Source organism: Plodia interpunctella, chromosome 27 (genome assembly GCF_027563975.2).
Source record: "Plodia interpunctella isolate USDA-ARS_2022_Savannah chromosome 27, ilPloInte3.2, whole genome shotgun sequence".
In the NCBI taxonomy this organism is placed as follows: domain Eukaryota; kingdom Metazoa; phylum Arthropoda; class Insecta; order Lepidoptera; family Pyralidae; genus Plodia; species Plodia interpunctella.
The window spans coordinates 3,546,832-3,570,891 of NC_071320.1; the positions used below are offsets into that span (position 1 = coordinate 3,546,832).

Genomic DNA, 24,060 nt, shown 5'->3' on the forward strand with positions numbered 1-24,060 from the left:
AGAACCGAAAACCGTAACCAACCGTATTGGAGCTGGATGCGCATAATGGAGACAAGTGACGGCTGTAACGTGTGACCCTAATATTCCCCTTAAATTGAAAGGAAAAATTTATAAGGCAGTTATCAGACCTGTCATAATGTATGGTATATCTGAATGTTGGGCGACGAAAGTGACGGACAAAAGGAAACTTCATGCGACAGAGATGCAAATGCTGAAATGGATGTGCGGGGTAACTAGATTAGATAAAATAAGGAATGAGTATGTAAGAGGAATAATGAAAGTAGCACCAGTTAATGAGAAATTACATAATTATGGGTTAGGCTGGTACGGGCATATTTTAAGAAGAGATGAAAATCACGTCACTCAAAGGGCATTAAAGATGGAAGTAAAGGGTTCCAGGAATAGAGGAAGACCTAAGAAGAAATGAATGGAGTGTGTCAAGGATAGTATGAATAGGAAGCTTCGCGATGGCTGACTCACGCGTCAACTCGTGAACGGGTGCTGCCGGGGGAACTGGTCAGCTCGATCTTTTATTAAAAGTTTTTTTTTTTGTTTGGTTAATTATACATATATATATAAGTATATATATATATTTTCCTTTCATCAGCACTTGATCACAATCATAATATGTTTCAGTATACCTTTTGACCATGTACTTTATTATGTACTTAATGTTATATTACTGATAAAAAATTATACATAAATTTATATATAAAAAATGGTAAGCCCTTCTGGCATAATAGGGACCAACACTGTTTGAATGAGTTTCTTTCGGCATTTCTTCTCAGCAGTGGTCGTTCCGAAATGCTAGTAGTTTGTAGCTTTGGTAAACATCATTTAATTTAGATTATGACGTGAAAAAGTGCCTGTGAAGGCCTAATTTCTGAATAAATGATTTGATTTTGATTTTGATTTTGGAAAGGAGTATCAATGGATATAGCGAATGACAGAACAAAATGGAAGGAACTTACATACTGTGCCGACCCCACATGAGTGGGATAAGGTCAAGAAGAAGAAGAAGAACCGGAAACCGTTCTAAATAAATATGGGCGCTAAGTAAATTTTGGTTTGATTTTAGAAGCCGTTTTAATCGAAGTAAAAGTATCGTAAAACTGTTTTTGTGAATTCCGAGACAGTGACGTGAAATTGCTGGACACGGGATTAAATTTTTTCACTCAATATTCCGGGACATTCCCTGATTTCTGGCGAACTGGCAACCCTACATGTATTATTGTACGTCAATTTGATTTATGTTTTGTTCACTCACTCACTCACTCTTTCTTTCTTTGTTAAAAATTTTCGAAGTGCTGCAGAAACGGCGCGCGATTCTTATTTTTTTGTGCTGATTTAAGCTGAAAATGGTTTTTGCAGCGTGCTTCATCACAGAAATGCTATACAATTAGTTGAATGAAAATGGCTGCGGGTGCTAATTGTTATAAAGTGGAGATCCTCCACTATATTAATCCACATTTGCTGTGGGTAGAAGTCGAAAACACGAAGTCTGAAGATTTTATTTTCGAGCAGATTGGTGTTTATGGTTTAACTCCTCAGGAAGTAACGATAAGTGAGACAACATTTAATGTAGAGACGCGGGAATGTGAGCAGTGGACTCCAGCGTCTTACCTTGTCATGAGGGAAGTGTTTTCTGATGCTCAAGAAATATGGTTTAGTCCAGTCCATATTGATAGGAGGTAAATTAATATTAGAATATAAGCATCATCTGCTTCATAATGTTAGATATTTTTTGTCAAAATTAACAGCCACCTTAGTTTAGTTTCAAATGTTATACAGTTTCAAACCATGTGCCGTTCACAGCATATCAAGCTTCCAAGAGTCATTGTAAATTAGGCTCTATTACCACCACATAGAGTTCCAAGCAGGGTACAGTGGGTCCAGGGTTACAAGGCCCTATGGTTGGAAAGAAACTGCAAAAACTCAAAAGAGGTCCATGTATTGTATCCTGACATGTTAAAGTTAAGGAGCTTTCAGCTAATATGTCCTCTGTGTCTATACACATACGGTATCACGTCTTTATCCTTTACAGGCTGGACAGAGCCAAGAGTTGTGGAACTCTAATAGATAATAGAATAAGATAGCAAAAAACTTGAGCTCCTTAGGAATCAATTTTTAAAGATGAACTTTACAACAGTTTGTTAAACTTTTACACTATTTTTCATAGTGTAACATAGTGTTAAAATTGTTTCAGGAACTCCATCTTTGATGACAACATTCACAAGTACGGAGAAATAATAGTAAAAAAAAAGAATGGAAAGCACAAAAGTCTGCAGCAACAACTGATAAAATCTGGTTTTGCTATGTACGACACGGCCCTCTTTCATCAGCAACTGAGTGCTGGCAAATTGAAAACCAAATTGAATTCACATCAAAAACGCGATGTAATCAAACAATTAGAGAAACCAAATGACAAGCCGAAAAAAGAATGGGAGAAGGCATTCAAGAAGAAAACAAGTATCTATCACAAATCACAGAACTTAGAATCAATGTTGACGGTGGACAATTTACGTCAACATGAAAACATCCAAGTATTATTGAGGAATAAGCTGAAAGATTTTGAAAGATGTAAAGATATTGATGAAGAGTCTATGGGAAGAGCTGTTAGAAGGCATACTTCTAAATTCAAAGACGCAGAAGTACCAATGCCATCTAGCAAGAAAAAATTGGAACTTCTTAAAACCAAAGCACAAGTGTCACCTTCAAACACTGAAAAGATGCTACTGGCCACAAAGAAATTTTTGGAACAAAATGCTATTGCAAGGAAAGCTCCAAGTGAAAGCTCAGAAATCCAAGAGCCCGTTCACATTGAAGAGGAAAAAAACAACATAGCACCTAAAACCTCTAGTACAGAGAATAAATCTCATTTTGGAAATAAATCATCTATAATAAAGAAATTGATGGAAAAGAAAAGCAATACTGATGTTGATAACACTGACTATAGAGAGTCTGTCATGCTTGATAATAAGAACAGATTAGTGGAAGACTACACAGTAGCGTATGATGCATTGCCCACTTCTGGGAGACCACCAAAATGTAAGATTTTTTTGTATTTATATACCTATTTTACTATCTTTTGCCCGTGGCTTCGCCGGCGAGATTTTTCCAGGATGAAAGGTACCCTGTGTCCTTCTCTGTACTTCAAACTATATGTATGCAAAATTTCAAGAGGATTGGTTCAGTGGATAAAGTGTGAAGAACAAACTAACTTTACTTACTTTCGCATTTATAATACTAGCTTTGCCCGCGTGAATTTCCCACAAGAACTGGCATTTTTCGGGATTAAAGATACATGTATGCAAAATTTCAAGAAGATTGGTTGAGTGGATAGAGCGTGAAGAAGTAACAAACTTATTTTTGCATTTATAATAGGATTAAGATTTCTCTTGAATTTCTACTTCAAACATATATAAAAAACATATATTTAAACTTGGTTATCTGCTTTCTTACTCTGAGTGTGTTATGAAATATGATATTTCATTTAAGTCACCTAAGGGCATCTGACTTTGGCTACTCCATTTTATCCGACATCTAGTGGCAAATAATCACATACACATTAATGAACTAAACTGTCATTAGTGTGCTATATTTATATTTATCTGCTATCCTTTCATGAGTAAAATGCCGGACTGGTTTTGATGAAATTTGTCATAGGTAGTGAAATCTTAAGGGACTGAAATGGTATGCAATGGAAGTTTGTATGGTTTTCATAATACAGAGGTCAAGAATCTGTACTTGTAATATTGTCACTTGTGCTTATCCTAATCTTAACTAACATTATTAATGTGAAAACAAATTTATTTGTTACGTTTCACACTCTATTTATTCAATTTCTTTAAGTTTTGCATACATATAGTATGATGTGCGGAGAAGGACATAGAATACCTTTCACCCCGGAAAAATCACTGTTGCCGTGGGAAATCACACCTTGGGCATAAGCTAGTTCTTAAATATTCTAGATTATTATATACCAGCTAATTTATAATATTTCTTTTACAGTGAAGAAAAAGAGCAAGTCCCGGAAAATTCCAGAATTTGACGTTAATAATGAAAAGCGCATCGCATTCGGGCCTCCAGGTTTGGATCGCCACAAACTAACCTTTAAAGTAGTTCCTAAGTCTGTAGTTGATGATGATGACAATTTAGAAATTAAAGGCGTAGACAATATCGAAGTATTGGAAACCCCGCCGTGTAATGATGTTTTCGGAGGTGTAGATTCAGAGATCAATGTAGCAATAACCAATAAAGATGGTCTTATAAAATGTCTCGAAGGTATAACATTTGTAGACAAGAATAATTTTTCTAATATTAATAATGACGTTGAAACCGATCTCGTTCCCCAGAGACATGAAGAAAAATACCATGAACAAGTAAATTTTGATAATAACATAGTTAACGATAATATATCGCAAACAGATTCGTCCGTTGAGTCGAAAACTATACTTCGTTCAAAAATTTTGCTAAAGAAGTTGAATTTGCACATGGTAACATCAAAAACTAGTGGCGATTCGTTATCTTCATCGGATATTGCTAAAGATTCCTCCACAAGCATGGAAGATTCGAAAGAAAACACTGTAGATTCCGATGACGATATTGAAGATGTATTAAAAAAGCTAAATTTAGAATATCACGCTAACACAAGTCCCAAAATAGTATTGCCCAAAGAAGATATTAAATTAACTCATGTAGACATTAAGAACAATGTAAATCCTTTTAAAAATGTAGATACAGTTTTCGTTGATAAATTGGTAACCCCAGTTTTAATGGTTCACACGAAGACAAATAATCGCATACAGCCGTGTATGGATTTGCGCGACGTACATTTCAATACTAATATACATATAGCTCTGACTAATATGTCAGTAAAACAACCTAAGATGATTCAAAGTGTTTCTTGGAATACTATTCTTAGAGGTTACAGTCTTTTTATGATAAGTCCTTTAGATAGTGGTAAAACTATGGGTTATTTGCCTGCTGTGTGCCGCTTAGTGACTGATTTTAAGTCTGATTCTCTTGATAAAGGCCCTAGTTGTATTATAGTATGTGCCACAGCAAAAGCTGCATCAGAAGTGGAGAGACTTAGCAAAATGTTTTTAGGCTTGAAAGAAAAAGTTTTGACATGCTACACGGGCATGGATGAACTACACATAACCACATCTTTGCTGAATGGATGTGATTTACTTATTTGTACACCTTCTATACTGGTTCGATTGATGCAATTGACAGATTTCGGTGTCGACTTGCGTAGACTAGCAACTTTCGTTTTAGACGACTGCGAGAGGTTATCAGAAGTTTACATCAATGAGGTCAAATTCTTCTTGATTAAAATAAAAGAAATGCTTAAAACGAGAGCTAATAGGGAACTGAAAGTTCAGATTGTTGCAGCGTCTAGGATCTGGTGTGATTTTATGGGTCCGCTAGCGAAAAAGGCGCCAAATTCCGTTGTTTGCATTGGTGCTTTCCAAGAATGCGTGCTATATTCTAAAGCTAACACAACAGTCAATTTTGTCAAAAATGAAAATAAAATAAACACAGTAATGGAGTTTTTGAAACGTGTAGATGGTAGTAAAAGAACTGTTATAGTTTGTCGTGACGATAAAGAAGTGGATGTATTAGAGAAATGTCTTCTAAAACAGGGTAAAGTTGTTTTTGCTTGTAATAACACGATGACGGTACAAGATTTATATGTTCATAGCAAAAATTGGGCAGAATATCAAGAGCCTTTGTTGGGTCCTGTTCTTGTTTGTTGTGATAGTAATTTGATACATTTAAACGTAACTAATGCACACTATCTCGTACATTTTTCGCTACCACAACTTTTCTCTATGTTTTGCAAAAGGTTTGCCGTTTTGAACGATAATTATGCATCAATTTTCAAAGTGGACGATGTAGGCGGGTCAAATGTTAAAATTCAAGTGTTGCTTGAAGACAGTAATATTGAGCAGCTACCGAAAATAGTTAATTTCATCAAAAGATGCACGGACGATTTTCCACCATTTTTGAATGATGTATGCAACAAGATTTTGGCTGAAAAGGACGAAATAAAGGCTAAGAATTGGGTTCCAGTCTGTGATACTCTACTTGCTTTAGGTGAGTGTCCAGATTTTTGGAACTGTCAAGAGCGACATGCTATATTGAAACAATACGATGAGCCCAAAGTCTGGATACCTAAAACAGGAATAGTGACATTTAAAATACTACATTATCACTCTGCAGTTTTGTACTCAGCAAGATTGTTGTCCAACATTATCAACGGTGTAGCCATAAAATACCCACAAACTTACAGCACGTTATCATTGAAAATGGGCATGTATTACAGCAAAGAATCGAACAAAAAACTGCACGGCATCCCGAAAGTTGGCGACGTTTGCGCCGTTTCAGTAAAGTTGAATTTCTTCGCGCGATGCCAAGTAATGAAGATTTTAAACTACTACAAAAATGGCAACCCTAATTATGTTCTGATCAAATTGATAGACGAAGAGAAATTTGAGCGCTGTAGCGATGTATACTTATATTATTTGCCTGATGAGTTGAAGAATATTGAAACGCACATTGTTCGCGTTCTTCTTGCGAATATAAAGCCTAAAGACAAGGATATAACCTTTTCAGATCTGGCTACAAGTCAATTGAAAAAGATAACCGATAAACAAGACTTGTATTTGAGGGGGACAGTTTCTCTAGCTATCGGTAACTGTGTATTAGTCGATACATTAGAAGCCTGTCAAGACCTCACTTCACTGAATGAAACTGTAGTCAATGAAAACTTCAGAAATATACTCTTAGATATACACGCGGTTCAAAATCCAGAACATATACCAACACTTCAGAAGTTGTGTCGAGAAGGTAAATTAGTAGTTGATGATGATAAAAAAAATATTGAAGCAACTAAATCTGTAAAAGAAAAGATGAAACCTAATTGGGCACATCTAGCGCCAGATAATATTCAATCAGTGTTTTTCACAAGCGCCGAAACGCCAGACACATTTTTCGTCAGACTGGTCAAATTCGAAAGTTGTATGAACATTTTACTGAAAGATATTGACAAATACGTAAATGAAAATCAAGAACCGTTGACGGAGGTTAAAAATGGCGATTTCGTTTTAGCTAAATTCCCAGACGATGGTGTGTATGAAAGAGCGAGAATTGATGAAGTTTACGAAGGAAAGGTTAAATGTTTCTTTGTTGACCAAGGTGACTGGAGAGACATTTTGTCTAAAGATCTACTTGAGATTCCTGAAAAATTCTTGTCTCAAATGCCGTGTCAGGCTATAGAATGTCGTTTAGCCGGTGTGTTACCTGCTGGTGAGAGCTGGACTGAATTTGGTACAAACTGGTTTGTTGATACGTGCTTAGAAGATTCCGACGGCAACATGAAGCAATTATACATTAAATATTTTACTAAAGAAATCGCGACACACACAGAAGGTCATAAATACGGCGTATATCTGATAGACACGTATGGCGCTGAAGATGTTGTGATAAATAAATTGATGATTGATAAAAATTTAGCCCAGGTAAATGTCGAAGAAGCGAATTATTTTGAAGAACTTGTTTCAAGTAAAACGGAAACAACCGAAGTTGTTAGTCACACAAATGAAGATGAAGTTTTAAGTAACATAAATGAAGAAGAATGGGAGAATATATCGAATTCTGCGCTTCAAGAAGTAGAAGACGTGTCTGTTCTACCTCTTGATAGCACTTTTCTTAAAAAGCCTATCAGGTCTATACCTTTAGTTCCAGAGGATGATGATGATGATGATTTTGACAAGTGGGACTTTTATGGTTCGCCAGAATTTTTAGAAATGTTTAATGGTTTGTTACCAACCTCAGCGGGCAACCGGGCAAAAGTTTCTGAAATTATAGAAGAAGAAAAAAATAAAGTCCAAGAAAATGCTGCATCTATGTCTAAATCCGACAACGCATTTACAAAAGAAAATGAAAATGACTCCTTAAAAGAAAATATAGATATTAAAGTTGACTCTACAAAACAAAGTAAAAAAGAAATAGAATTATCAAAAGAAAATGTTACACAGTCTGATGTAGACCCAGTAGAAAAAAATACAAAGGACTCCAAAGAAAAAAATGTTAATACCATTAAAGAAATAGCGACAACTGAAAATAACGAAGAAAAACTAGTTACAAACAAAATGAATGCGGACATTCTAGATTCTGATGATTTATCGTCCGCTGATAGCGCTCTCTCTGCCAGAGTTGAAGTAAATAATGAAATCAAAACGGCAAACTTGAAAGATGAATTGCGGAAACCGAAATTAATATGGCGTCAACATTATTCCTCTGTGATTATTAAAATTCAATTGATAGTTGAGACTTACGATTTGGTAATAGGAGACAGATCGATGAAATTCGAAGCCTTTGCTAATGATACCAAATACGGATTTTATTTTGAATTGTACGGTGTTATAGATAATAACAGTTATTACCATACAAATAAAGGACAATATATTTTAGTGAATTTGACTAAGGCGCTAAATAAAAGATGGCTGAATTTAACTAGGGATGTAAGTCTTAAGAAGTGGATTGTCTATGATGTAGACTCCATAGACACTTCCTCGGACGAGGAAGCCGTAGACAAGGAAACTATAGAGAAAGTTTTGAAAAATATGCATGATTCCGAATCAGATTCAGATGACGATTTTGTGGATGACTCTAAATTTTAAAACGTTTTAGCTTCGCGGAAACGCCCTTTGTTTTAAATTACCAGTCTATAAAATTAATCTATGAATAGTGGTTTTATTTAGATAGGTATATATTTTCAGATAAAAAATATCGAAATATATTTTTGATGTTTTACTATTGAATAAATTCTTATATTAATATTATTTAAGTGTGGATATTTTTAACGGCCTTGCCATGCATTTATGCCAAAATATTGACTGAAATTAAACGGCTCGAATTTTTATACATATCTGTGTACAAAGTAGGTACTTACTTGTTACTTACTTCAGTACTTAAAGTAGGTACACACTATTAATTGATATTTTTAGTCCGTATTTACGACACTTCATTTTTCTCATAGTTTTTTTTAGTATTTTATCATATTTCATGTTTTTGGCTTTCAAATTATCTATTTTATGTTATAGCAAATAATACAACTTATATATTGATATTAGAGTTGTAATTCCATTAACACCACACCACAGATTTTAACTCTTCGCAGACGGCTCTGTAACTCATAGCTATATAAATAAATTCACAACACTCAACGGCCAACCGTAAGCTTGTGCCGTGGGTCCTATTGTACACAAAATATATTGCAGCAGCGATCAAATATAGAAAGACTAGCTTTTGCCAGCGGCTTCGCCCGCGTATATTTCTCACAGGAACAGTTATTTTCCAGGATGAAATGTACCCTATGTCCTTCTCCATATTTCATTCTATGTATGCAAAATTTCAAGAAGTTTGGTTGAGTACATAGAGCGTGAAGAGGTAATACAAACTTACTATCGTAATTATTACGAGTATAATATTACCTAAGTAGTTGGGATTGGGATATCAACAAGGAGTGTAGAGTGCAAAGTGGACAAGAAAAAGTAGCAAAGCGATTTTCGGATGACCGGCGTTTTTCGGATGACGGAGCAACCATATCATCCTTGACTACATCAAGCCAGCACTTCTTGTGTTTGCCTTCTGGCCGGGCCGGGCGGGAGCGGCATGGCCAGACATTTGTTACCTACGTAATTTGCTGGTTTATGGAAAACGTGGCCGTACCAGCGCTGGCGGTACTGGAATTTACAATGTAATCTTTCGTTTCGCTTATCGCGAATTAGAAATATAGAAGAAGAAACGGGACAGAGCGCTATCTTTTGTCCCTTATTAGTGTACCGTTTAACAGTGCCTATCTTGCCTCTTTGTAGTTCTATAAGTAATAATATTTCCCATTCGGCTACGCTGGCACATTCTGTTTAGTTTTCTTCGTCTATGGGCCATACAAAGTAACATTTACATTTATAACTAATATAACATGACACTTCTTAACAAATATCTACGATTCAAATGTCGGTCTCCGTTGCCTAATGGTCATCATGCCGGACTGCTACACTGGAGGTCACGGGTTCGATTCCCAATCAGGTCAATATGGAAAATGGTATTTTTCACAATGTTCTGGTTCTTGGATGTTTACCTATATATGTATAGGTAATATAATATAGTATCGTTGAGTTAGTATTCCATAACACAAATCTCGAACTTACTTTGGGGCTAGCTCAATCTGTGTGATTTGTCCCTCCTTATTTTTAAATGTGTTATTATTTTGATTTTAGTCTAGGCGCCTAAAGGCATCTAACAGTACTTACGCCATGTAAAGGCAATAGATATCAGACTTTAAAGCTTTATTTGTTGTTATTATTTCTAAATGTTAGGTTAAGTAGGAAGTATTAGTATGAAGACACTAAAGGTCGGTTAAATTAGGCTGCGGTAACCACTCGCTATTAGCAGTTTGGAAGTCGGCAGTAGAAATAGTTTTAAGTAAAAAAAAATGTTAGTGTACAATCTGTGAAGAAAGTGAAGAAAATAAATAAGGGAGCTCGCCTGGCAACACTGGGTTTATTAGCCAATCTTAACCGTTCTATTTGGTGTTGCCATTACAAATAATTTTAGTTCGTTAAAAATCAGTTTTCGCTTTCTTGACAGGCTACTGTATATCGTTTGTTTAATAAACACTTTTGAGTTTGAGTCGAGGCATTTTTTCAGAAATTAGACCTTCACAGGCACTGCTTCGCGCCATATTTTATTCGTGGCTTTATATATATATATATATATATATATGAAGTCATATTTTAAGTGTAGTTTTTAAGATTTTTAGTTTATAAATTTTAAATGGTGCATAAAGTTTTTGATGGTCCATGTGTGAAGAATATGACCATAGGAATCGACTAAATGAAGCTAAGAGTGCTGTATAGTCTATACGTCAATTATATGACCGCAACTTCTTTCGCGGGTAAAAATCCGGCACGTACTATTGTTAGTGCTGCCCTAAGCAAGGTTATGTAGGTTACATACCAAATTTGTGCTCTCTGTGGCCAGTTATTTTAAGTTCAATTTATTAAAAAATTTGACCTTCACAGGCACTTTTTGTCCATCATTCAAATGACACTTTTTCGCGTCAAATGTCTGTCAGTCAGCTTACAATATTCCTATATAAGTGGTAAAATTGTGCACCATTGTTTTCTCTCTATTAAAATCTCAATGGATTTACTGGAAGAAATTTCATATGAAATAAGAAAAACATTTGTACTTACTTTTCTATATACTGTCTCCCTTTCGGTTTCTTCAAAAAAGGCTGGACATCATTATACAATGTTTGCATGCAATGCAAAACAGTTTTGACGTGAAATAAGGGCAAACAAACGCTCTTTCACATTAATAATATTAGTACGGATTAGAACTTCTATTCTCTTATTATTCCTATCTTTATGGTTATAGCCATAGAGTTTATTACTTATTTTTTTAAACTTTGAACATATAATTACATAAATTAAATCATCCCGAATTATTTCGGATAAAAAGTCGGATACTGTGAGCGTAGTGTGCAGAAATGCATTCACCACCACAACTTCACACCGCAAATACTCCTGAAACGTCAGTAATATTAAATAAAAAATGTTCGTGCTAACACCCTTTTATATAATTTATGTAGTTATATTTACTACTTGTCTCCGTGTTTATACACTGTTGGGTCTGACGCAAAATGAGAACTACGCAAAAAAAGCGCCAGTCTCAAATTGTGAACCTGTTAACCGTAAGGATTTACTATGTATTCAACTTCTTACAAAATTGTTATATTTGGATGTTTATGAAAACATGTCGTGAATAAAAATATGTGTCCAATAAAAAAGTATTGTATACTGGGTGTTTTATTTATTACTTCAACTTTTTTATAAATAAAAAGCCTGTAATATTCATATAACCATTTTTTATAATTTATACAATTGCATAATATAAATGCTTACAACAATAAATGATAAACAAAATTATTCGAACATAAATTTAACAATCACAATATAAATTATATAATTAAATAATAGAGCACAAACTTCATAACATATTACGCCCGGGATCGAACATGTGTTTGCATCTGGGTAAAGCTGGTTAGTTTACATAATTTTGATTACATGGTGCTATAACAAATATAATACTAACATTTCATTACACGTACAGTACATACAACATCTAATTTTAACTGGCTAATTATAATTTTCGTAGATAAATCTATATATTCTATAATTGCATTGATAAATAGATATATCATATTGAATATGCTATAGTTTTAATAGTTTATTTTTCTAATCATTATTTCAGACGATATAACAAAGCCTAATACTTGCTATGACACAATCGTCTTACGATGATTGTCAACACAGATAAAGTTAACAAATACTGCTAGAACTAACAACAGATGGCGCTAGGATCACTTTAAATCGCGCTATCAACATTTTCGTGTGGTACATACACAACCTTTTAGACATTGAATCTAGTTTCTGATCCGTCAGCCAGCATCAAGGTGACGGTCCTGCAGTTGGTCCAGACGAGCCTGGCGAGTCTGGCGGGGTTGAGTCTGGCCACGTCGGCCATGGGACAGGTGCTGTAGCACTTCACGCAGCGAGTCTGCGCCGCGCCCAGGCCGAACATACCTGTGGACAATAGGAACATATTATTATTAGCTTGCCCGCGGCTTCGCCCACGTGAATACCCCACGGGAACAGTTATTTTTACCAGGATGAAATCCATACTTAGAACTACCGATTCGGTACACGTGTCCCATATCCTCTAATTAGCAATTCACAAAATTCCCACTTTCCAAAATACCTACTCATCTCTTACTCATTTTCTACAATCACTGCTACCTATTCCCTAAAATAAATAAATAAATAAATATATTAGGACGAATCACACAGATCGAGCTAGCCCCAAAGTAAGTTCTAGACTTATGTTATGGGATACTAACTCAACGATACCATATTTTATAACAAGTACATATATAGATAAACATCCAAGACCCGGGCCAATCAGAAAAAGATCATTTTCCATCATGACCCGACCGGGGATCGAACCCGGGACCTCTCGGTTCAGAGGCAAGCACTTTACCACTGCGCCACCGAGGTCGTCGTTTTAAAATTCTTACTTTTTGTCTCTTACTCGTATGGAAAATAATTCAAGAATATTGGTTGAAAGTGTTCCTAAATTTCTCATAAAAAAGCAGCTAATATATTTCTTTAACAGTCCAAATGGAGTCTTACTCTTACGACTAAACCGTCGTTTGTCTGTTGAGAATGTTTCTCACTGTACTTATTATTGAGAAACCTTTTAATAAAAGTCTGAAAAAATGTTTTCTATCCAGTTCACGTCAAGGATTTACAATAACTAACCTTATTTCTATAGCAATAAAGCTGAATATAGTGAGAAATAGATTGTACCCACAAATATTATGTTTAAGTTTTACGCCCGGTTGAATAGTGTTATTAAATATCTCATAAAACAAGCGCCTATTATTATATTGCTTTAACAGTCCAAATGGTCGTTTGTCTGTTGATTGTTTCTCACTGTACTTATTATTGAGAAACCTTCTAATATCTGGAAAAGTGCCTTATAAACATTTTAGATCTTGTGCGTTTATTCAGATTCCATATGCTTCAACAAATTATCGAAGTAATACTTGTCTCGTGCGTGCGAGTAACAGTGTAAATAATCTGTGTTGTGCGATTCGAAGTGAGACGAAGCGAACCAATCATATTGCGCCATTGTGACGCAACGACAACCACACTGCAATGTGATTGGTTCGCTGCGAATCAATTCATGGTGAAAAGTGAAATGCAAATCTGCACCAATCCCTCTGGTTAGTAATTTTGATATTGATATGTTTAACTGTAGTATGTCATCGATAAGATGCTATTTAACGCGGCAATTCTTTCAAACTTAAGATGTAGTTTTGTGGTGTTCATATCTTTATTATGTGTATGGTCTTTTATTTTGTATGATGCTCTAAATTCGTTTATCATCTAAGTATTTCTGTAATTACCAGCGGGAACCTATAATTGGCTTCCTGTAACCCATTGATATATAGAAGAGTTTAAGAATGCAAGCTGTTGGTTCTACATCTGTACATGTTAAAAATAAAAAATAACAATAAATATCTAGTTCATGTCAAGGTCTTCCACACACCAGCGGTGCTCTGCCAGAAGGACAGCCTATTGTCGCTGGTGGCGTACATTGTCAACAGACCACTGTGTGCGGCGAGAGACTGACAGCGACACAATAACTAACCTTATTTCTATAGCAATAAAGCTGAATATAGTGAGAAATAGATTGTACCCACAAATGTTATGTTTAAGTTTTACGCCCGGTTGAATAGCGTTATTAAATTTGTCATAAAACAAGCGCCTATTATATTACTTTAACAGTCCAAATGGAGTCTTACTCTTATGTTGAATGTTTCTCACTGTACTTATTATTGAGAAACCTTTTAATAAAAATCTGAAAAAATGTTTTATATGTAGTTCACATCAAGGTTTTCCACTCACCAGCGGTGCTCTGCCAGAAGGACAGCCTGTTGTCGCTGGTGGCGTACGACACGAGGTAGCGGCCGTCGGGGCTGAAGGCGCACGCGGTGACGGCGCCGCTGTGCGCCGCCAGCGACTGACAGCGGCCCGCGCGGAGTTCGTACATCGCCAGTTGCCCGGTGTGGCTGCCCACTGGAAGTTATCAAAATTTAATATTATCGTTTATCACCAAAGTTATTGAGGTTTGCGTTTATCCCAAAATATCAATGAATTTATGGACGTAGTTTGAAATTCCAATTAAAAATTCTATCGGCATATCTTACACACCTTTTAAATTTCATCAAAATCGGACCAACGGTTCGAAAGTTATCGCGTTACAAACATAATTGCATACAAAAAAATGTATTTTTGTCCCAAGTAGAATATTATTATTATTATGTTATGTTCAATAAATCCTAGTGTTATCCCTTCCTCGCCGTTTACATACCAGCAATTCTCCTGGTGGCAGGGCAGTGGGACACCTGGTTGTATCTGCAGATCGCTGGGAAAACTTCGTTTAAACCCTTACTCTTGAGATGTGATTGGTCGACACAATGTAGTATGATATCCATCACCTGAAAATTATATATTATATAAGAATTAGTATCTGTCAGAGATCTTTTTATTTTCTTGTATTTAATTTTTAACACTTGTATCACAAAAATTTGTCTAAATTGAGAAATTAATTTTATTGGTACATTTTTATTTTTTTAATTCAAGCAACTGAAATAAACTTATATAATTGGGTAGATTTACTTTAAAAAAAAATTCTCCCTATACTGTGGTTTCCCCTTATCTGAACTATGTACTTTTTTTTTTTATTTGGCAAATTACTGTGTGATTTTTCCATGTATATTTATTTATTAAATACATTAGCCTAAACTATGCTTATTGAAAAGATATGCCAAAAAACAAGTATGTCAAAATATTATTATGTCAAAAAATAAAATATAAATAAATATATTAGGACAAATCACACAGATTGATTACTTGTCCCAAAGTAAGTTCGAGACTTGTGTTATGGGATACTAACTCAACGATACTATATTTTATAACATATACATATATAGATAAACTTCCAAGAGCGGGGCCAATAAGAAAAATAACATTTTCCATCATGACCCGACCGGGGATCGAACCCGGGACCTCTCGGTTCAGTGGCAAGAACTTTACCACTGCGCCACCGAGGTCGTCAAAAAATTTATGCCTAACTTATGCTAAATTAAATTAGGATAAAAAATTTACGCGGAAAAAAGGGACCCCGCAGTTGACTGCACAAATAAATGCATGTATCTATCTAAACTCACTTCAACTAATAACTCGGCCACTTCGTTATGCATCCTGTCGATCAGCAGTTCGATTCCCCTCAACACCTCAGCTCGGCCCTTCTGAAGCGCGTGGTAAGCAGGCGACGGCTGGCCACTTTGCTGAGCGGCGGCGCAACGAGCGACTTCACGGGCCATTGTCGTTATGAAGGCTGCTGGTCTGTGAATGAAATAAGAATCGTTTAAAAAAAAAAGAATTCAAATTCAAAATACTTTATTCAATATAGGATGATATACATCACTTATTGACGTCAAAAAAAAATCACTTAAACTAAGTCTACTGCCGACTTCCAAAGCGCAGGTGAAGAAGAAGCGGCGCAACAAACTTCACCGCGGCCTTTTCTCCAAAGACGTCAATTAACAAATGTCACATCATTATTTAAAAATTTCAAAATTTAAATAAATAAATGGGTGTTAGTAAACATAAATTAAAAACACATAATTTTTTAACACACTTTAATAGTAATTTTAATATACTTTTTATTCAGCATTTATGAATAACTAGCTGCGTCCCGGGGCGGGGGATAAACATTACTTTATGTGTTATTTCAGGTTATATTGTATCCGTGTACAAAATTTCATAACAATCCGTCCAGTAGATTTTGCGTGAAAGAGAAACAAACATATCCTCACAAACTTTCGCATTTATAATATTAGTAGGACAAGCCGTTGCCCGCGGCTTTGCCCGGGCAAATTTTCCACGGGAACAGTTGTTTTTTCGAGATGAAAGGTATCCTATGTTCTTATCTAAGTATAATTCAAGGTACATGTATCTATATATACAAATTATCAAGAAGACTGGTTGAGTAGATAGAGCGTGAAGATGTACTTAATAAACAAATTTACTTTCGCATTTATAATATTAGTGGGATATGATAACTTGCAGGCGAGATTATCATATTTTTTATTTTATTTACGTAAATCATGTATATTACTCGACTGGCGTTTGCCCGCGGCTTCGCCCGCGTTGGTCGTTCGTCCGCTATTACTTATTATTGTCTATCTCTCGGGTTCTAAGCAACGTATCGCGGTGAAACCTATACCTGATTATAAGTTAGAATATACAACTATGAAAACATATCATTTACATAAATTTAGATATATATAAATAAATATAAATATATCAGGGCAAATCACACAGATTGAGCTAGCCCCAAAGTAAGTTCGAGGCTTGTGTTACGGGATACTAACTCAACGATACTATATTTTATAACAAATACATATATAGATAAACATCCAAGACCCGGGCCAATCAGAAAAAGATAATTTTCCATCATGACCCGACCGGGGATCGAACCCGGGACCTCTCGGTTCAGAGGCAAGCACTTTACCACTGCGCCAATATATAAATATATATATATATATCTTACCTAGCGGTAGCTATGAGGGTCAGGGCTTGCCGCGCAGTGCGGCAAGAGTCGGCTTGCGGAGTGAGCGGCAAGCCGTACGTCATCGACGGTACAAGCTTGTCTGCGTCAGAGCATAGCTCCAGCAAGCCTGGCGGATTTTTACAATTTATTATAGATTATTACAATTTATTCCGCTACATAACGCTACTGTACTGTCTCGTGTTGCTCGGCTATTACATAGATTTTTACAATTTATTATAGACAAATTTCAAAAATACAATCATGAAAATATAAAATAAAGACAAAGCAGATTTTTTAAATATATTAATTACTAGATGTTACTTCGCTCGCGTGAATTTCCCAAGGGAACGGTTATTATTCAGGGATGAAATACCCCCTATGTCCTTCTCCACACTGGACAAACTGCATGTATGCAAAATTTCAAGAAGATTGGCTGAGTGGATAGAGCGTGAAGAGGTAACAAACTTTCGCATTTATAATATAAGTTAGGACTAGATGTTGCCCGGGGCTTCGCTCCCGTGGGAATTTTGAGATAAAACATAGCATATAGCAATCATGGATAATGTGCCTTTCTAATGGTGAAAGAATTTTTGAAATCGGTTCGATAGTTTCGGAGATACCCGCCTCAAACATACAAATTCAACTCATTATAATAATAGTATTAATAGTATAGATTTTCGCGATTTTGTGGTTAGTCTAATACAAAAAATTGTTCAGTATAAAAGAGCATGTAGACCAAATAATGTCAATATAAATATAAAAGTCACGTATGATCGGTGTTTCCCTCGATCGCCTTTTACTAGGAGCAGAAACTCACCCAGCAAGACCTGGCTGACGTCCAAGTAGGGTTCCCAGACTGTGAACCCGCGGCCCAGCAAGTCGACGGCCGCGCGGCGCAGCGGCGTGTGCGCGGGGAGCCGCGGGCAGGGGGGGGACAACAGCAGGTGCTTCAGCGCCAGCGCCGTCAGCCGAGCCAGGTTGTTTGAGGCGCTCAGTGTGAATCCTGACAATTGACAACATTTTTTTTTTGACAAAAAAACAAAAAAGGAAGTTAGGGGACACTTTTGCCCAGCAGTGGGACTCAAACCGCTAATACAAAAAAAAATAAAAAAAAACTATTTATCATAAAAAAATTGTAGACTTCGATCACAATCGTAGACATATCGCAATCGTAGACAGAGAAAGCTGTAGAACCTCGTCATGTCTTCCATTTCGATCATACAAGAATGAGATGTGTGTATGATATTAGGGCTAAAAGACCAACTCGGATCAACGGTTCGAAAGTTATCGCGTTACAATCATACATACATATAAAAAATGTATTTTTGCCCCAAGTAGAATGCTAGACCTCGCTCGCTTCGCTCGCTCGGTCAAATGAAAAAAATAAAATTTTTTTCGTTTCTATAAAACGTTAACTCTATGTTCGATTCCGCTACATAACGCTACTGTACTGTCTCGTGTTGCTCGGCTATTACATAGAGTTAAGATGTGTGGAATCGCAAAGTAGATTGTATTTTATTTTATATAAAAAAAAAAACTACGAATCACGAAAAGTGGTAGAATAAAAGATGCTCGTTTCGATGTACCTACTCAAGTCGTTTTTAGGAGGTTTTGCGTTTTCTACCAGTAAACCTGTATAAAGAAGAAATCTCGGAGTTGTCTTATTCTAAGGCGAACTACAAGCCATCCAATTTCATAATCACAAAATCGTATCACATGTATTTCCTTACGTGCCCATTGACTGGAAGAGATAGATCTTCTTCATGGGATAAGTCCGCCGTTTCATACCTTGTTTTGTAGATCGATGTGCACCCAAGGACGTTTAGCTTCCAAAACCTCCTGATCCGTAAAGAATTAGGAGTATAAAAGGGAAGGAATGTACTTCTAAACAGGGACACGATACCTTCAACGACTGAGCTCTTTCTGTCCGCCTTATGGCGTCCTTTGCCTGCAGGACCTGTGTGAAACATAAAGTTTTGTACAAAACCAAAGTTTACTGCAAATGCACGGAAATATTTTTTTTGTCACACTAGTATGTCTATTGCCAGTATGATGGTTAGATGTACGCGAACTTTTTGAAAGAGTGAAGTGGTTTTTTTTTTAAATTACTCACCCTAGGGCTTTTCTAGCTACATTATTACCCTGGAGCGCTAATTGGTCACCTACAAGCCCCATTTCATTTGGGGGTAATAAGTAACTTACCGAACACGAGAGATGTAAAATATCTTTGACAACAATAAAAGCTTGTGTCAATAATGACATTTTTGTAAAAAAAAACTTCTTCTAATTGCAAGTAGTGTTAAATTTTATTGATGATTTTCAGATTTTAGAAAGGTTCTTTATTTTGATGGGCGGTAATGCTCAAAATGCTCGGAAACTCACCGAGTTTAACATAGTTCTATGTCTAAAACACAGTTGCGGTGGTGGCCCAGTGGATAAAACCTTCCGTCTGTGCCAGGTTCGAATCCTACTCGCGCCACTAGAGATTGTTTACCAATCTGACTCATATAGGTATAGTAGTTTTCATAGACCACCATTTGCTTCCGGTGAAGGAAAACATCGTGAGGAAACCTGCACACTGGTTGACAGTTTAGTTGACTAGTGTGTATGCGACTGCCTGCCTCAACACTCGATATGATGTCTAAAATAAATTATTAATAAGTAAAACAATAGTACAGTCAACAGCAGAACAAGTTACCCCGCATGAACCTCTTACGGCGCGGTAATAACGGCGAGTTTGCAATGAATTTCGGGCAGGCTGATGTGATGTTCACTGTACGTCACCTTCACTAGTGATGTCCTGTCCGAACTCGGAGCCGATCACGCCCAGCAACACGACCGCCGTGGTTTGCTTGCGTTTCAGCTCAGCCATGGACGACGGCTTGCGCACTATTTCTTCCTCTTCTTCTTCAAATTCTTCGTCTTGCTGTGACATTATGTTTATCTATAGTCATTCAGTCATAGTTCATTTGTTCGGGGAATTAAAGTTTAACCCGTCACGCGTCCAAGGCTCTTAGACTATTTACGCGTATACGTTCGATTATATATTAAACTGAGTGTTAATGCTAGTTAAATGGCTCGTGCATTGACGTGCGACGAATTCGTATGCAGCACCATTGATGGGTTTCCTCCCGGTTTTTCCCAGTTTCTTGTAACTGTCACGCAAAAACAATTAAATGATGGGGATATACTAATACTGGGCGTACACCCATCTGTGTTACACGATTTTACAATCGTAAACGAATACAGATTCGTTTACATGCGTGCGCACAGGTGTGTACACTTGCGTTACAATTCTATACATACAACTGTGCTGCTAACGAATTCGGTTTGCACCGGCCTTAAATCATAATCGTGTAATAGTTATTGGCTATTGCATAGCGATCGAGACACGACTATGAAATAACTTTAGCAGAATCGATACCCTGGCGAATAGAAACGAATGGCTCCAACCAAATGATAGTGTCCATTGTGATACCACAATTTAAATACACATTTAAATTTTATCTAGCTGAGATAAAAATAAACGTCCAAATACGGTGTAAAAATTTTGCCAATTTTCCGCAAATAAATCAACTTTGTGCTTGACCTGTACAATTATATTCATTGAATTGTATATCCAAAAAAAGGTAACGAAGCGCGCAATATGATTAAAGCAAAATTATATACTAATAGATATATACCTTATGCATTAATCGGACCTTTTGCACCGTGTACCATTCGTACGGCGATATGTTTACGTTTCAGAAGTAAACATACATACGGACAAATCGCACAGATTGAGCTAAGCTCCAAAGTAAGTTCGAATCTTGTGTTATGGAATACTAACTCAACGATAAAAACTTTTTTAACAAATACATATATAGATAAACATCCAAGACATGGGCCAATCAGAAAAAGATCATTTTCCATGACCCGACCGGGGATCGAACCCGGGACCTCTCGGTTCAGAGGCAAGCGCTTTACCTTTGCGCTACTGAGGTCGAACCGATAAAGACAGCATATTTCTACCGCACCGCTCCCCCTCGGTAAGACGTTCATTGAAAAGTGAGCTTTAGAACGTCCTCTGTAGACATACTTTACATTGACAAGAAACGAGCGGACTATTCGCGACGTATCAATTTAATGTCAAAGAGTGAAAGTTTAAAAAACAAGTTTGTTTAGATTGACAATCGAGTATTAGATTTGTAGACATACAAGTTTATTTGTTAGACAAATTAAAAAAACCCCGACTTAAAATATTCATTACGAACACTACAACGGCTGAACCGATTTTGATCAAACAATTCTAAGAACCACCGCAATAAAAATTAGTTATCAAATAAAACAAACCGCATCAAAATTCATTCACACGTTGATGACTAACGATGCCACGTACACAGACAGACAGACACTTAGCGGTCAAACTTATAACACCCCTTTTTTGCGTTGAAATGCACATTAATGTCAATATTTAAACGCTGAGTACGTCAGTCAAATAGACCGAGTCGTACCTGATGCAAATGTGCCCATGACGCTCGCGGCATTTATTATTAAACTAATTTTAAATTACCTTCTGATTAGGCTCCGCAGGTTTATTGTGTGGATTGATGCTTTCCGTGTGGGTGTACAAAGGGAGGTATTGAGCCCAGTTGTCAACTAAAGCCTTCCTTCCTTTCGGGCCCAGTCGACTGAGTTCGGCTAGCAGGAGTGCTTGAGACGCGTCCCGCACTTCTATGCAATGGTGCTGCCATCTGCGCGCCAGCATCTCCACTTGAGGACGTTTGAAGCTCTTTGAGCCTGTGTGTAACATATACAGACAGGGTTACTGGTATCTAACGCATAACCTTCCAAAGGCGCATAAGGTATATAGAGACTAACATCTTTTGTTCTACGACTTTTGTCTAATCGTAATAAATACAAAAAAAAAACTTTTTAATATGTCGTTTCTATAAAACGTTAACTCTACGTTCGATTCCACTACATAACGTCTCGTGTTGCTCGGCTATTACAAAGAGTTAAGATGTGTAGAATCACAAATTAGATTGTATTTTTTTGAGAGAGAGCGAGAGGGAGAGAGTTAGAGAGTACCAGCAGCGACGACAGTCTCCGGCAAGAGTACGCTGTGCAAGGTCACCAACAGCGACCAGCCCTGCTTGATGTGACTCTGCTGCGCCGCCAACTGTTCTTCTCTTTCTTCATCGCCGACCCAGGATGAACTCCGCGTTGAAGGTCTGAGAAGAAGTGTAAAATCGAATGAAATCTCTCAAAGGGCTACAAATTATTAGCAGTTCGCAACGACTCGATGCTGAGAAGAAATGCCGAATGAAAGTCATATGAACAGTGTTAGTCGCTATCACGCCACGGTCGAAAGGCGACTGCATGTTCCGGAGATGAGGATGCTTCGATGGATGTGTATGAATGGGAAAAGAAGTAGGGGCAAGTCGAAGACGAGGTGGATTGAGTGCGTTAGGCAGGATATGGCTAAACAGGGAGTAACAGATCGGTTAACATCTGACAGGGAGAAGTGGAGGAGACTGACATGCTGTACCAATCACACATAAAGTGGGATAAGGGCAGGCTGATGATGAGTCGCTATCATGCCAGAAGGGCTTACCATTATTTTGCATTAAAAAAAATACACGGGCAACACCGTTATCAGTAATTTATCCTCAGTCATAAATTACTACTACTACTTACTATTAGTAATTTATCCTCAGTTATAAATTACTAGCTGCGCCCCTGGGCTTCGCTACCGTAGGAGTTTTTGGGATAAAAAGTACCCTATGCGTTATTCCAGGTTATTTTCTACCCGTGTACCAAATTTCATCAGAAGAGGTAACAAATAAACTTACTTTATAACATTATAATATTAGTTGGGATTGGAATAATTATAAAAAAAGTTACAAAATTTAAATTTTGTAACTTTTTTATAACTGAATTTTTTTAATTTAGATAGAAAAGTTACTTTACAAAATTTGGCATTGACAGAAAGAGACATTACATGTATGCTTCATATTTTCTACGAATAACTAGGGAATACCTGTGAAGCCTCCTGGCCACTTCTTGTTCGGGCACGAAGCTCGCGTTCCTCATGGACATGAGGGTGTTGGCGAGAGCCACAATTGACAGCAGATGGTTTGTGGTCAGCGTGGTGCTGAGCTCCCAGTGCAGTTTGGAGCTGAACAGTCTGTTAGAAGTAGCAAGTAAGAAAATATTACCAAACGTGATACTATATCCTGCTACACATACTAATGTTATAAAAAGGAATAAATATATATCTTTTAATGTATAAATTAATATTCTTTTCTGTATAAAATCACTATTCTATATCTTTTTATTTTAATATTTTATTTTTTTGTCTAATTATTTAATACTGTTAAGTTTACTGCACCCTCTTAGTGTCTTGTGTCTCTTGCCATCCAAAGGTTGTCTGGAAGAAATTGCATTAGCGATAAGTCCGCCTTTGCACTCATTATGTTTGAATATCTTGTTATAACTGTACTCCTATGTAAATGGTGCAATAAAGAGTTTATCTATCTATCTATCTATTACTAAATCGTTTCAAACAAAATGGCTTCCATCTTTTTTTTCTGTTCCTGTGTGTTTGCTTAGATCTTTAAACTACGCAAGTGATTCAAGAGGAAGATTTAGGTGAATAATTTTTACAGTTTTATCCGAGCGAAGCTGGGCCGCTAGTACTTAATAAAATAAACAACTGCTACACCGATATTGATGAGATTAGTCTGTATTTGCAGATTTTAAGGAAGCTCAGCTCAGTAGAGGAGTCATTAAAATTACTGTATCTTTTGTGTATCA

The 24,060-nt window shown here is 36.6% G+C and overlaps 2 protein-coding genes across 8 annotated transcripts in view; one reads left to right on the forward strand and one right to left on the reverse strand.

Moving 5' to 3' along the window:
• Window positions 1-1,258: 1,258 nt before the first annotated feature.
• Window positions 1,259-11,876, forward strand: LOC128681623 (putative ATP-dependent RNA helicase TDRD12). Its single transcript, XM_053765643.1, has 3 exons — window positions 1,259-1,691; window positions 2,207-3,048; window positions 4,012-11,876. The coding sequence occupies exons 1-3, from the start codon at window positions 1,408-1,410 to the stop codon at window positions 8,688-8,690; spliced, it is 5,805 nt and encodes a 1,934-aa protein (XP_053621618.1). The 5' UTR covers window positions 1,259-1,407; the 3' UTR covers window positions 8,691-11,876.
• Window positions 11,877-11,927: 51 nt separating this feature from the next.
• Rbcn-3B (Rabconnectin-3B) overlaps window positions 11,928-24,060 on the reverse strand; it is a 90,771-nt gene continuing 78,638 nt past the window's right edge. For all 7 annotated transcript variants that reach the window (XM_053765649.2, XM_053765647.2, XM_053765648.2 and 4 more), the window contains 11 exons: window positions 23,285-23,431; window positions 22,333-22,475; window positions 21,815-22,041; window positions 20,047-20,188; window positions 19,166-19,219; window positions 18,080-18,265; window positions 17,263-17,389; window positions 15,875-16,052; window positions 15,016-15,142; window positions 14,550-14,720; window positions 11,928-12,662 (listed from right to left, as the gene is read on the reverse strand). In XM_053765649.2, the coding sequence (XP_053621624.1) occupies window positions 12,490-12,662; window positions 14,550-14,720; window positions 15,016-15,142; window positions 15,875-16,052; window positions 17,263-17,389; window positions 18,080-18,265; window positions 19,166-19,219; window positions 20,047-20,188; window positions 21,815-22,041; window positions 22,333-22,475; window positions 23,285-23,431 (1,675 nt within the window). In that variant the 3' untranslated portion in view covers window positions 11,928-12,489. The remainder of the gene's footprint in view (window positions 12,663-14,549; window positions 14,721-15,015; window positions 15,143-15,874; window positions 16,053-17,262; window positions 17,390-18,079; window positions 18,266-19,165; window positions 19,220-20,046; window positions 20,189-21,814; window positions 22,042-22,332; window positions 22,476-23,284; window positions 23,432-24,060) is intronic.